At 36.8% G+C, this 15,641-nt stretch overlaps 1 protein-coding gene across 6 annotated transcripts in view; it reads left to right on the forward strand.

Moving 5' to 3' along the window:
* KCNIP4 (potassium voltage-gated channel interacting protein 4) overlaps nucleotides 1-15,641 on the forward strand; it is a gene marked incomplete at both ends in the record, with an annotated part of 401,165 nt that overhangs the window by 210,712 nt on the left and 174,812 nt on the right. For 2 of the 6 annotated variants that reach the window (XM_082281887.1, XM_082281891.1), the window contains one exon: nucleotides 6,817-6,916. The exons of the other annotated variants lie outside the window; for them this stretch is intronic. In XM_082281887.1, the coding sequence (XP_082138013.1) occupies nucleotides 6,817-6,916 (100 nt within the window). Of the gene's footprint in view, nucleotides 1-6,816; nucleotides 6,917-15,641 lie in introns of those variants that run through there. 6 annotated transcript variants of the gene reach the window in all.

Below are 15,641 nucleotides of genomic sequence, written 5' to 3' on the forward strand. Positions count from 1 at the left end.
CATGCTGCATCAGCTGAACTGGAGGAACTCTTCCGTCAGTCTCTTATTTTGATGCTACAGACAAATTTCCTAATCATATTTGTGATAAAGTCAACTTAATGTTCACTGCAGAAAGACTGACAGTTTTCCAATAATATGTATCAAAAAAGGTAGCAAAACACAATGTATTTCTAACTATTAATGATATTTCTGATTATTTATGATGTGTCTTCTCCCTTTGCTATCTGGATGAAAATTTTACCACATTGTGTCATGAATTTCTATCCATCTGTCCATAGCTGTGGCTTCAAAAATGTCAGCATCCACATGCGGTTATAATCATCCAGAATATTAAGAGGCTGTATTAGAGCCAGCAACATTTCTTATGAATAAGGTCTAATTTATGAATTAGTAAGGCTGAAATTATTGCTTAGGTGGGTTAACAGCTCAATATTCTCTAAAAGTCAATAGTGACTAGGTATGGCAGTAGTGTGTTAGGACTGGCCTTGAAGGTGACAGCACGTATTTTGCATGTGATGAAGTAGATCCATTAGAAATGTAAAGGGAAGACTGAAATAACTGGAGTGGTAGGCAAGAAAGATCATCTTTGTGGCAGTATCCTGAGTGGATAAAGAGGAGCAAGAGAGCACTTGACAAAGACAGAAAAGAGAAGGTCACAATAGCTGAGAGGCAAACCCATGAAGTCTGCATTAAAGATTTAGTTGCTGGACAGGGAGAAAACACTGACTCTTAGAGCTGTTGCTCTGAAGGCATTAAATACACACTAGAATTTTAAGTATAAAGGGAAAAATGAGTAAGAGGAGATACCCAGGTTAAAAGACGGCAGGACTGACATATCTAGGAATCTTTCAATGAAACTACTCATGTGACAAGCGTTAACTCACACGCTTACACCTTGGCAGAATAACACAATGTCTTGAATGTACTGGAGATGTGGGTCATGTTGTATCAACAGGCCTGATGAACCATGGTGAAATAAGCTGCTGGAGGCCTGCTACCACCTATGGTGTTCCACAGCTGTGTGCAGCGCTGAGCTCTTTGTGGCCCTGTGTTATTCAGAGAAATCAAATCAAGTATCACAAAGCACCATTGCTTGACGTGCTATGACTATCTCAAAAATCAAAATTAAGCTGGCTGTATTAGTATTTCGTTGTGGAAGATGCATAGGAGTTTTACAAATGATGGTTGGTAACTCTCCTGTAATTCTATGTGACTTTGAAAGTCTAGGAATTTCTCAGTGGTTTGGAAAATGATCAGTATGATCCCTCGAGCGCAAACACTTGAAAATCATTAAGTTTCTTACGAGAAAATTCTTTGTTAATAAAGAAGTAGCACAAATAAATCACAAGAAACAGTTCAGCTTCAACTGTGGAATTACAACAGCCAAGTATTTTTCATCTTCAGTTTCCATAGAGAGCTTTAAAATACAGACGTCTGACATTTTTAAGGCATTGAAAATTTTTGAAGTTTTTTTCTTTTTAAGGAGGTTTAAGGATCTCTAGCAAAGATGGAGTTAGCAGAATGGTATGTGATGAGAGAATTTCTATCTTCTAATGACATAGTTCATGGTCACAGTTAGTGTTATCGTTTCCAGAAATATACACTACCAGATTCAGGGAGCCATATTTTCATTGCATGGAAAAGGATAAACTTGAAATATAATTCCATTTTAAGGGCTCCAGAATACCCACATAATATTCAGAAGATTATAAAGAATAAGTGATATATTGAGAGATTTTGTGCTGCTTCTGACATTTACAGCAACCCAAAACTGGAGTGATGTTATGATATTATCCAGATCCTCAGGTATACTTTTCATCTGGAACTACATCTCAGTTGGAATGTAAGGACGTTTTCTGTCAGTCTTTGAAAAGCTTGCTGATGAGTAATTGTCGTACATAATTTTTTCTATTTCAATCAGTTCTGTAAAAGCACAGGATTTTTTATTGTCATCTAATTATGCACCCATTGTGAGGAGGCAGAACTTCTTCATGACTACATCATGCCCTGCCCTGCTCACATCATGGGAGACAATTTGCGTGAGATAAAACCTCCATGAGCCCATGGAATTATTGCTGCCTGTTGCCATGGGTCTGAACTGCTGGTTTAGGGAGGGAAGGAATCTTCTGTCATGACATAAGCATCACCAAGACTTAACTGTGGCAGCTCCTTGCACTGTGGCAGCTGAAAAAACATTGGACACAGTTCAGGATGTAAACTTAGATAAAAGTTGTGAAAAGGTAGAAATAAGACACTGTGATGTTAATTGCTGTGATCATTTCTTAGCTGTGTTTAATCTGGGAAAACTATGGAAGCCATGCTGGCTTAATGCCTATAGGGAAAGTTGCAAGGTGTTGGTCCTTACCAGTTTTAACATATATAGTGGCTGAATGCATCATAGCATTTTGTCACTTTTTTTCAGATTCATTAAATAATTACTAAGAAGAAGTGTTAAATTAAAAGAGACAAGTTTGTCTCTTTTTCCTGCTTTTCTCAGTGATTTGATGAGCTAGAAGATTTACTATGTTTTATTTATTTAATTTCTAAAGGTAATGTCTTAGTTCATTCTCTTAATTTATATTGCTAATAGTAAATTTAAGAGCAAGAAAAAGGGAGACTATAGTGTAATAACAGCTAGCTGCTGAGATAATAAAGTATTTGAACATATGATACATCAAGATTTTCTGGCCCATTTTCTACTTTGGAAAGAAAGAGTGGGTTTTCCCCTTTTAAGATTAAAAAACTATGAACTTCTTTTAAATATCTACATGGAATACATATTGCAATGATTTTATTGGATATTGGAATAATTATTCAAAGCTGTTCTTACTAAAAATACGCAAAAATATTATTGGTCTTTGTAATACATTGGAGGGACATCACTTATAAAGCATCATTAGATTGCTCTGGCTTTACATCATGATTTTTACCATTAAAGGCAAATATTATTTAAGTTTTTCCTAGTCAAAATCAAGAAATTGTACCCTCTATTAGAGATTTTGTTCTCAGACTTTACATATGACATGGGATTTCCACTTGTATTTTTCCATTTCATGTTTCTCTTGCAGTGTATTGACTTCTACACCCAGCTGTACCAAGTAACTCTATCCATAACTTTCCCCCACCAATGATAGCCTTGCCCAAATCTGTTACTGCATGTGTGCAGCCCCCATTGCTTTATGCAGAGCAATCAAGGTTAGCTCAGGTCACTAATCTGAACGTTTTAAGCAAAATCCAATGGATTTTGGTTTCTGCAGGCCAGACTCCTGTAAGCTATCTTGAGAGGTGGTAAGGAATATCAGAGGATAGTAACTGTCCTCCTGAAAGCCATGATGAAAATCTGGGAGTGGCTTACCAGCATCCAAATAAATATTAGACTCTAAGAAAAGGAAGTGTAAGGAAGAAATATAACCATTACTGGGACTCCATCTGTAGACCAACTCATTGCTTTTCAGTCTAAATGGATTGGGTCTTTTTTTAACATTAACATTTCATGATATATAGCATTAAGCAATAGCAGTAAAATTAATGGTATCAAGGATCTTAGTCATAGTAAAGTAAATGGAGTCATTGTGTTGTGGTTTATAGCTCCATCACAAGATGAGAAGTGACCATTTAGATATGTTACTAGCTGAAAATATAACCAGTGACTTCAATTTAATATATTTACTCTCACGGTAGAATATAATGCTACAAAATGTTTTGATGAAAAGGAGACAGCATTTATAGTACTTTAAGACTGAAACCTTTAATTTGCAGTTACACATAAGAAAAACAAGGCTTCATGCTCTTGTGAATAGAACACCTTTATAATGTGTAATTTATGATTTAATATCTTTTCTCCCACTCCTATTTCCTGCATTCCTACTTGTACACTTTTTTAAAGCTTAATTCTACCATATATTATGGCTTCTGTAGTTAGGCAAGGAAAAAAAAGGGTGTCAATACTTTCAGTTGTTAGCTTAATTCTTCCTGTCATGTTTTGATAGAACTGTATAGGTAAATGAAGATCACTTTTTTTTTGTCTTTATGGAAAGCAAAAAATTAAACAACAAAACACTGGTTTTGGCAAGGTACTTGGAGAGATAAATAATGTTAAGCAGTTTGTAACCCTACCTGCCAACAGAGTCAGGTCCATTTTTAAGCAGGTAGGAAGGTGAAGATCAGCGATAGCTTTGTGCTATTTTATATTCCTACAGGAGAAATATTATAAGGTTTTATAAAAACCTTTTTTTTTTTCTCAAAACCAATAAATTAATGAGGGAAGGTGTATTAAACTCCATAGTAGATTACCTACAGGTACATCAAAAGGAGAAAAAAAAAAAAGGCATTATCATGGCCGGTTCACAGCACTTGAGGAACACAAGTTTAGTCACAGCTTTCTTGCAAAAACCTTGCCTCCCCTAGAGATTATCATTCTTATTGTGCTTTGGCATCTACCTGTAAGACTGTAGCAATTCTTCATTTCTTCTGTGCTTGTCTGCTGTGTCTTGGAAGAAAAGTCATAATTAGCCATAGGTTCGGTACACCTACACCTCTGGGAAAAACTATTCACTTTGCTGATACTTGAGGAGGCAGATTCCTGACACGTGTGTTTGTCTGGTCACTGCCAGCCATGGGATTCCAGTTTGCAGGGCAATGGCAGCTGCCAGCTTTGCAGAACTGCCACCACAAGCTCTGCTTTCCCCTTTTCTGCTTTCAGCCCTGAGTAAGTGGAACTGTCACAAAAGTACCTTTAAAAACATCTTTTAAAAAGTGTTTTCATTTTTACATTTTCAGCAATCAATATTAATGAAAGCTATTAATGAAAAGGAGTATGTCTATTCAGGTGGTGATATTGCATGTACCCAAACACAACTTGTATCAACCTTTTGGGTAATGGCATACAAGATTGCAGATGTTATGTTTCTGTTGCTGATAAATTAGTCTATTTCAGTTCCACATTGAAGGAAAGCTGGACCTACTTTGCTTACAGCTATTGATAAGATGGCTTAGAGGGAGAAGACATTTAGCCTTGTTTGGACCGAAGAATGAATGAGAGAAAAAAAGAAGAACATAAGGAGAAAGTTCGCATCAAATAAGAGCAAAGTTTCACAAGGAAAAGCTGCCTGCAGAACTGAAATGAATTCAGTATTCAGGATGGAGTGTTGAGACACAGATTTTCTGACAGAAAAAGTTTAAGCAGCTTCAGGGAGTCCAATCCTGAGCAAAAATCATAGAACAGTGACCTGTGAACATTACACTGTAAGGCTTTATCTATCCACTGTACAAAAAAAAAGTACCTATATTATATCTCTTAGTGCCATTACTCCCAGTTCATTCCACTGTTTTCAGTAATGACAACACCTGTTACAATGCAAGTGTACCTGGGGGACTTAGAAGTTGCTGCCAGTTCTCACATAACACAATGAATTTTTTTAAATCTTATCTAAGGAAAGAAAGAAAACTGAGCCCTTGGCAGTAATTGATTTCAACCACGAGGAGGACAGTGCTCTACCAGACAGGATTAAATTTGTTGCAATTGCTCCCCTGCTCATTTTTTGCTGCAATAGAGGTGCTGTTTTTCTGTTGTAAATTTCTTCTTAGATGCTAAATTTTAAGGGATTTAAAGAGTAAATCCTTAACCATGAATACACTGCATGTGACAATGCCAGTACTGCAGACTGCTGCAGATAGGCCAGTGGCTGTTAGTGGTATAAGATACCAGTTCAGTCCTGTGGTCAGTATTCCTGGATTTCACTGTTAATGTTTTCCATGGAAAATACTTAGTTTTACAAATATTACTGAAGTGAGAAAAAATAAAAAATAATGAGCTTGCTTCTCCTTTTTCTTGCCTCATCACTGGAAGTGTTCACAGCCAGGTTGGATGGGGCTTTGAGCAACCTGGTCTGGTGGAAGGTGTTCCCTTGCCTATGGCAAGGGGGTTGGAACTAGACGATCTTTAGGATCCCTTCCAAAACAAACCACTCTATGGTTCACACTTTGATTCTCAATCTATCTTTTCAATTTTTGTTTTTCAAATCAGCCACGGAATAAGCCTTAAAGAATTTGAGACAGCTTATTTTGGGTTTTTTGCTATAATTACAACGCCCCCCGCCCCAACAAACCAACAACAAAAGGAATCCTGGCTTGCTGTTACATATACAATGTTGTGTATTACTTGCTACATGCAACAGGCGGGAATCTCGTACCGAGGCAGGTGTTTTACCCGGAGAAACTAACCGAGAAGTTGGCAAGTGCCCCACCGACCCATCCTCCGACTGGAGCCAGCCGCGGCTGGGTGGGGCGAGGGCACTGGTGCGGCGGCCGCCCGTCCCCGCAGCTTCCCAGGGCAGCGGTGTCGCTCCGACCGCAGCTCCAGCCCCGGGCGCCTCCGCGGTGCTGTCCCCGAGCCCGGCCCGCCCCGGTGCCCGCGTTGCCCCGGCAACGGCTCCGCGCCTGCCGCGGGCTCCGCCGCCAGCCCGGGAGCGGCTCCCCCCGCCGGGATGAGGCTCCCCCCGCCGCGAGGAGCCGCCGGCCGCAGCGCTCGCCTCGCCCGGGGCCCTTTCCCGGGTGACCCCGGGTGTGTCCCGGGCGCCCGGCCCCCGCTGCCCGCATGGCTGTGCCGAGCCGGGCAGTGCCGGCAGGCCGGAGCTGATCCGCCCGCCTCTCCTGGCCTCTGCTGGGGTAGTCGGGATGTGCTCCCTGCCGCTCCCCTCCCACTCGCCCCCTACCCTCGCAGGAGCCTTCCGCGCCTAGTTTAATGGCTTTGCAAAGAAAGCCAGGCAGAAGAACTCTTTCCTCAGTGGCGGTGGTCAGACCATGACCTAACTCACCATGAACTTGGAAGGGCTTGAAATGATAGCGGTGTTGATCGTGATTGTGCTTTTTGTAAAAGTGTTGGAACAGTTTGGGCTGATTGAAGCAGGTTTAGAAGGTAAGGGAGTGATTTTCAGTGGCTCGTTTTTTTTCTGTTCTGGTTATTCTCTTGCAGCGAGGCAGGAGGCACCTGTAAACTGGATGTAAAGCACTACCTGAGTCACCTTGAGAGCGACGTGCACATCGGTGGCTGTCTGTTGTGGATGTTGGTTGTGGTGGTTTAATTTTGCAGGAAAAATAAACAGGTATCCGGAAAACTGCCGATATAAACTTAGGTATTAAAGTCTGAATCTCTGATTCCTGTTTTAAATCTGAAAATTTGAAGTAGTGGAGGGTAGAGCAAATTTTAGGAGGATTATAGACAGTCATATTGCCTTCAAACTGTTTTGTAATCAAAATTGTTTTGTAATTTATTCATGCTAATGTCATCTGTAGTAGAATTGTTGTAAGATCAAGATATATCTTTTATAGTATTTAAAAACCTGTTGAATGTTTAATTTACTGTTAACATTTTAAACTGTGCTTGAGGAAGAACTGCAATATTCAGACTCAAACTAAGAAACTTGAACATTCACTAAGGGCAATCAAGTGCAAATTTTATTGCTTGATGCTTTGTTTTTCTTAGACAGATCCCCTCCTCTATTGGCAATACTGTTTCTTTAAAAAGCACTAAAAATTAAAACCAAGAAGCTTACTTTATTTTAAACGTGCTTTTTACATGTTGAATAGTGGAATATTGATTATTTTTACCTTATTTCCAAGAGAGCTGTTATTCTTACCATATGAAGAGTTAGACTAAAAAAACACTGCTTGCAGCATGGTCGATAATGTAATGACAATCATTGCATCCCAGTGTTTTATTAGATTACAGTCTTAAGTGGTCTGTTTCTCAAATATTGAAGGTATATTGTATTCTCAAATCTTCCTGTAAGCTGGCATTTGAATACAGTGTACAGACACCTATGAAAAGGAGAACTTTGTTGACTAATTGTGGTTTCATGTGTTACCGTGTAAGAATATAAGCCAAATTTTCTCCCATGAAAAGGTCTAAACCAGTCCTGTTTATGTAGCCATTTCAAGAAACATAGTCTTCCTTTCAAGTGATTTTAAATAAGGAAGTTACTCAGCTGATACTCTCTCTGTGTTGCTGTCTTGCGTGAACTTGCTAGAATCTTGCTACAGAATCTTAAAGCCCTGAAGAGATGACAAAAATGTGTTATCAAGTGCGTTTTTATAAATATTTTAATTGTGTTAGAGTACATTTTATTAAGTTTAAATAATAGAGAGATTCCTTTAAATCTATGAACTTCTGATTTTCCTTTTGTGCTGTGTTTAGTATTAAATAAACTAAAGTTAGTTAGTTTATCATGTTGATAAATCAACATGATAAATGTTAACATAAAAGTTATTTCTAGCATTGGAGGCTGCAAAGATTGGAAAAAAAAAAATCTATATTTACATTTTAGGTTGTTTGGCACGTTTGGGTGTGCTCTGTCAAGTCTGATTGCCACATCTGTTTGGGTTCCCTGGTAAAATACATCATCTGATTGTTGTCTGTACTTGTTGCTATGGCTGGAGAAGCTGATAATGGAACGACAGTTCAAAATATAGTGAAGATGTCTGTCAGTGGTTGTATTACTTCTGTAGGAAATAAGTTTCTTGTGCAGCTGCCTTTTTTGTCTTCCTCACTGGCCAAAAGTCTGGCAGTCTGTGTGCACAGAGTCTTAAAGTTTGTTCTTAGCTAGTGCAGGACGGGTTTCCAGCATGCTAGCTAGAGGAAACCACAGGAAGACATATATGCCCCATTCTTCTGTGATGTTCTACTTCTGTGGATGGCATAAAAGGCATGTTACATGGGAATCAAGTAACAGATATGAATAATGGTGTGTGTTCATGGGCCTTAGCTAAATTTCACAGACTGAAGAATTTCTTTTCCTCTTAGTTCAGGATCAATGCAGATTTCTTCCCTGTTTTTTTTTTTTAAACTTGTGATTTAAAGATCTGAACTGATTGCAATAATAATAATAAAAAAAATTTACATTTTTACTAAAGAATTGAAAAAATATCTAATATTTTAATGAGTATCAAGGCTATTCATTTCCACTCATGAGTGAAAAGTACAGACATTGTAAAATTGTGCAAATATTAGAGAAGTTTTTGAGTAGAATGTTAAAAAAAAGGAAATTTTACAAGTATGGTCAGACTATGCATGTGCTTTTCCAGAAATCAGTGAGGAAGTTGGTCTCAGCTTTCTGAAAATGTTGGGTCTTATAAAGATATTTGTCGTTTTCTGGGTTTGGGTAGGTTATATCCCTTCTTTCTTTTCCACAGAGGTTAGTATGTCCCAACAAAATCTATCTATTTGCTTCATGCAATTTAAGAGTTTATAAAACACATCCTTTATCTACCTGGAGATCAGAGTCAGTAATTGTCTTTAACACAGTGCACGCAATGCAGGATGCTAAAACTCATTCTGAAGCTTTGGTAGAGATTGAGGTTTCAGAATCCTATTGTGTCCCTCTCATGGTAACAAAAGCCTGAAGATAACTTATCTTTCACTGGATTGTCATGATTCTGAACTTTGTGAAACACCACATTAATTTGAAAGAATCGGATGCAACGATGTAAATCAAGAGCACCCTATTCAGTGTCATAATTACCATAAATGCAAGAAATGTTCTGCTTTCTTCAGACTCTTCACTGCAAATTATGTGTATGATAATAATAGTTTGCAATTATTTCATTCGTTTTGAAAATAATGTATTTTCAGAGTAAACATTATATATGCTTGCTTATACTTATGCTGCACTCACTCAGATAAGAGTAAGCTTTCTATGGTTTTGTCCTATTGCCTTCAACTGCTGAATGATTCTGTTGTTGTAAGAAAGTATTTTCAAATAGATGTTTTTAATATTGTATGAAAGCTCTGAAAGTGATAAGTAGCAGAATAGATTGATACACTTCAGTAGATTGTGGGTTGCAGAGACTTTATCTCTCAGTTAAATATTATTTTATGATGTATTGCACTCACTTAGATTGCAGTATGCTTTCTGTGGTTTTGCCCAGTTCCCTTTAACTGCTGAGTGGTTTTACTGTTGTTATAAAAGATTTTTCAAATAGGTGTTTTCAAATTGTATGATAGCTCCTAAAGTGATGAGTAGCAGAATAGATTTATTCATTCTCATGGGTTGTGGATTGCACAGGCGTTGTCCCTAAGTTAAATATTTAACTCTCCATAGATTAGGTTATGTCCTCCTTGATAAACTTTACTGTTTTTTTTAAAACAGTAATTTATTAGATGTGGAGAGTAATGCATTGATACCTAATCAGGAAAGTTTGTTCCTAGATACACCTCGGTATCAATTTAAAATTATTTCTTCTTGTATGGCAAGTTTTTCCTGAAATCATTCATAAGTAGGATGAGATACAAGAACTGAGTAGTTATATGTACAAGAGGTTACCATCTTAAGATTATGCCATACTCAGGATATTGATTTATATGACCTCAGTATATTTTTAGTACTTTTCTGAAAAGTACTTTGTGATCTTCATATATAAGGATCATATGAACTTGAAATGGAAAAGGTTTTCTTTGTGAATATCTTCCTTGTATGAAAGTTTTTCTGGGTAAAGGGTTGGAGACAGAGAGGTTGAAGCATCATGAAATCAACATATTCCTAAGTTTAAATGGCTTTGTCCTGAAGTTTCGTGGGAAACCTGGATTGCTTTTCAAAAGCTAAATCACTTATTAATTAAATAAACTGAAAAATAGACCCCTCTTCATCAAGGTATGCACTGAAACCTACACCATTAGGAATAAGGTTCAGAGAAGAAATCTGAATTATATGACTGATCAAAAATATTTAAATAGGAATACCCTGCTTCTTAGGAAATACTCTTAAAGTAGTTAGAACATCTAATAGAGAAACATGACTCAGAAGGAGCCATATAGATTACTGTAAAATGTGGGTTCCATATCTCTGTTATTGGTATCTATCTAAAATCCTTGTTTAGGAGTCCTGACAGTGGCAGCAGTAGAACTTTACAGCTAAAATTGTAATAGTTGAGCTAAATTACTGAAACACTTAATTCCTCCAAAATGTCAAAGCAGCTTCTAATCCCATTTTAGTAATCTTGGCTGTTAACAACTTCCCATTCATCAGCTGGAAAAAAGAGCAAAACCACAGACACAGTGGTAGTTGCTTGTGATATTTACAACAGTTTTTGACAAGGATATGACTGGTTATGATTGGAAACAAAGTGGAAGTTATTTGTGGTTGCTCTGAAACTAGCAGCCTGTGGAGCTGTTTTTCCATCCAGACTATGATCTGCTGGGAATGTCAACATTTCCACAGTGATGTCCCTCCTCACAATGTTCTTCATGGATGGAAAAGAAGTAATACCACAGAATTACAGAATGTTTGGGTTGGAAGGGACCTCTGGAGATCATCTGGTCCCAAACCCCTGCTAAAGCAGGTTCATGTAGAGCAATGCAAGGGATTGCACCCAGGCATGCTTTGAACACTTCCAGTGAAGGAGACTCCATGAACTCTCTGAGCAGCCTGTTGCAGTGCTCTGCCAAGCTTTTCCTCAATATTCATTTCTGAAGATTCATAATGATGAGCATTTCATCCTACAAATAGCATGTAATAAACAAAGGGGTTTTTATGCCATTTTTCTTTTCTTAGATTTGGTCTGGGTGTCAAAGAGAGTTATGCAAAGAATTGTGAAGTATGGAAGCAAGCATGGACCAATTTGTGAAATGATTAGGCAGACATGACAGTGGACAAAAGACAAAAATATGATAGAAATTTTAATATTAATAATTTCAGGCTTTCCTTAGAAGTAATTTGTTCAATTAATTCTTCATAAATTACAAGGTAAATTGAATCTAAACAGCTGTTGAAACAACTCCTCATATGTGGGTGAGTGAGCAGTCGATAGAAATCTTTAACACAGAACTCCAATTTTCTTGATTAAATATTTAGCTCAAACAGCACTAGTAAGTCATTTGTAGACAGCAGAATGTATTGTAGTTGATTTGGAAGTATGCACATGTGGACATCTCATCAGGTTGTGCATCCTGCATGACTGGTCAGCAAGCCACTACTGGGCAGAATGAATAAGAGGAAAACTCTTCCCATTTTTCATACTAGAAGCTCCAATTTATGGATGCAGTTTAAAAAAAAAAACCCAGAAATAGTCAGGTGAGAAAAGCAACTTGCTAGCCATGAGAATTTGTGATAGGTACCTTCACCCTTTAGATGCCTGCTTTAAGCAGTCTGTCATCTCTGAGTCATCTTCTGAAGGCTGGTCCATTGTTGCTGAAAAACTTGGTGTTCCCAGGCTGGTGTCTGCTGAAGAGTGTCTTTTCTGAACACTTACTGTCACTCTTAATAGTAATGTGTGTCTAGTGTTCTACATCTACAGAGACTGAAGTTGATGAATACTGTAATTGAAAGGATGCCAAAGAAATACATGGATAGAGTCATACACTCTGAGTTATTAATACAATGCTTTTTTGCAAACTTACTAGTTTATAATTAACATTTAAAAAATGTATTAGTTTCCTATGCAAGTTTTAAATGCATCAATTCATTTGCTTCTTCCCCTTTTTTCCATATATTCACTATTACTCTCACATTTATAAGCAATGTAGCTACTATAACACAGAAGAAAAATGAGTTTTTAACTAAAGCTTCTCATTTTATTGCAGGCTTGCAACATTTTGGCTATCTAATTCATCTTCCTACAGAATTCATAATTTTTTATTGTATTTTTCTGGCTGATTTAACCATCAGCCACCTTCACTCAAAATATTCCTCAGCTTTAGAACATCTGTCTTTTAGGAATACAAATAATTTTACATATTCTTAAGGTTTAGAGAAGTTCTTGTGTTTTAGCCATTGTTATTTTATTTTTTTTTTATAGGAGAGTTCTTCCTTTAGTTATCTGACCTATTTTTCTGGTGATTAATTGTTCAGCACCTGGTAGAAAGTTCAGTTCAGCCAGACTGAATGCTGCCCTAGATCTAATGAGGTAGATGATTTAATCTGACACAACAACTCTGTTTTCCCTTTCTGCAGTCATTTTTTTCCAGTGGTCTCTCTAGAGGTATGTGGTTCTCCAGGCACATTTTCTTTATTGGATCAATGGTCAAAAAAAATTCTTCTCTAAACAGACAAAATTTCCATCATCTGGAGTTGACTACAACAGCTACTTTCTTATTGTTGATAATGGGAGATAGCGATAGAAAAGGAGAGTAGATCAGGTAATATATGTTCATTAATCAGGTATTTATTTATCAGTAGTTATATCAGAGTTATTGTAGGGAATACTGCTACTTTTACACAGAAGAAATATGGGTTTTACTCTCATTACTAAAACCAAATTCTAATACAGAAAATAAACCCAGCATCTGAAACAGAAAAGAAAAAGGGTTACCAGAGAAGTGAGTTGTTTAGGACTTTAAGGAAGATACCTTTATTGGACATAAGCATTATGATATTATATCAAGAACACTCAGGAATTGCTGTAGGTACATCAGAACAGACTCTGGTACATCCACAGTTTGATCTATTCTTTCGGTACTAGAAGCTCATACTCAGCATTTTTCTAACTGTGTCTCTATAAAGTGATGGGATGTCTCTAGGTAATCAGAAACGACAGTTTCTGCTGGTGGAAAAAATCATCTATCTACAGCCACTTCTTGCCTGTGTCTGAGGAACTTTCAGTAATAGTGTGTGAGTTTCTCTGATGGTGACAGCATGCTTAACAGTTGCACTTAAAAAGCAGGCATAGATTTATCTTGTTTAGTGATCCTGATATTTCTGGAAAGCCAAAATTTCTGCTGATAATCCATAATATTCAAGTGCAGTGAGTGTTATACCCCTTGGAGAGTAAGATCATATTCTTCTCTATAGAAGGGTGTAGTCGGTCCTCTTGGAAAATAATTTATCATCTCAGTAAAGTCCTTGACTATTTTTTCATTAGAAAGAACTTTTTTTTCCACACTGAGTCAAATTTTATTTAGCCTTAGCATATACATGTTACATTTTGAAATTATATTAATATGCCATCTGAGTTACCTCCTTTGAAGTCCGAGATTTAAATTTATATTTGCAAGACAGTGAGAGTATCTGTACCTTCAAATATCAAGTTAGCCACTGAACACCTAGTAAGATCTCAGGGATAGAAGGTCCATCAGATGTCTGCCTTGCTTCACTTGTAACTTGCAGCTGGTGATAAAAGGAATTATGCACAGTTTGCGTTTTCTAATTTTTTAAGACATTCAGACAAAAATTACTATGTTCGTTAGGTATATTTATTCAATGTCAATGTAAATTGTGTTAGTTTCCCGCTTACTCATCACAGAGCTCAGAGTTCACGTTCTGGCCAATTTTATGGTTAGATGAGTAGTGTCAGATAAATCAGGTTACTAGAACAGGAGCAATTGTTCTCAGAAGTAAAGAGGTGTAATGTAAGGCAGAATAGGATGCTGAAACTGTTGCTTTGCAAGTTGACAATTAAGATATGACAAAGTGTAGATCACTTGCTCACAATCAAAATTGATTTAATAGTTCAGAAATAATAAAGAAGTCATTAAGACAGGGAAGTATTCTCAATCAACTCAGATGCTGACCCAGTCAATGAGAACTGGCTCACCTTTAAGTTATGATTGCAAAAAATGTAATAATCTGTTAAAAGTTATACTTAAAATGCTAGTAATTTTTCTATTTTCTTCCTTACCATTATCTTACAGGGCAATTATAAGAAGCTCACTTTCTGAATTCTAGAATTTTTTAAATGAGCCAAAAGTTGACAGACCCAAAACATTTCTATTTAAAAGGTAAATCTCATTGTAAAAACCCAAGCTAAACATTCATCGCAAAATCCTTTGACAAGCTGGCCCAGCATATAATTACTTTCAATTCCACAAAAGTACCTGGTTCAGGTTTTTGTTGCTGTTTAGCCTAAGAGCTACCTATATAATACCTTTACCTATTTGTTGCTAGATTTAACATACTATGCAGCATCCGATTTCATTATTCTTTGTAGACTAACTTAATCTCTGTTTAGGAACCTCACTTTTTTGTTTCAGAAACTGAGTAAAACTACTTCAGCACTTGTACCATTTGTTTTCTAGATTCAAAATAAGTGTTGTGGTTCGTTTCTGAACCTTTTTCAGTTTTTAATAATCTTCTTAGGATATTGATACTCAAACTGGACAGAGGACTCAAAATTGGTCTGACAGATCAGAAGACATAATATGCCTGCCTTGCCCATACTTGATACCTTACCATTAATACAGCTGAGCAATAATTAGCTCATCTCATACTTTTTTTTGCAAAATAAAGATAATCACATCAGTGATTCTACACAGAAATAAAAATATAGGTGAAATTCTTTCCTTTTTTTTGTGTGTGTGTTTTTTGTGGGTTTTTTTGTTTGGTTGGTTTTGGGGTTTTGTTTTGGTTTGTTTGTTTGTTTGTTTGTTTTTGTTAAAAGAACTCATTAGAAAATCTTTGGTAATTTTATTTTTAAATTTTAAATAATCATACTAAAGATTTGACCTTCTGCTATGAGGTCTGATATGGATTATTACAAGTGTACCACCTCCTGTGGTTTTGTTCATCCTTAATTTGCCTACCATAAATAAAGAAATAATGTGTTGGATTAGGAGTTCTGCTGCAGAACTGTTTTTTGGGTTTGGGGTTATCATACTAAGTTTTAGAAGAAATTATCTGCAGTTACTTATCTTTATGAATATAGGTGAGTATAAA

The sequence above is a fragment of the Coloeus monedula genome, assembly GCF_965178545.1.
Source record: "Coloeus monedula genome assembly, chromosome: 5".
In the NCBI taxonomy this organism is placed as follows: Eukaryota; Metazoa; Chordata; class Aves; order Passeriformes; family Corvidae; genus Coloeus; species Coloeus monedula.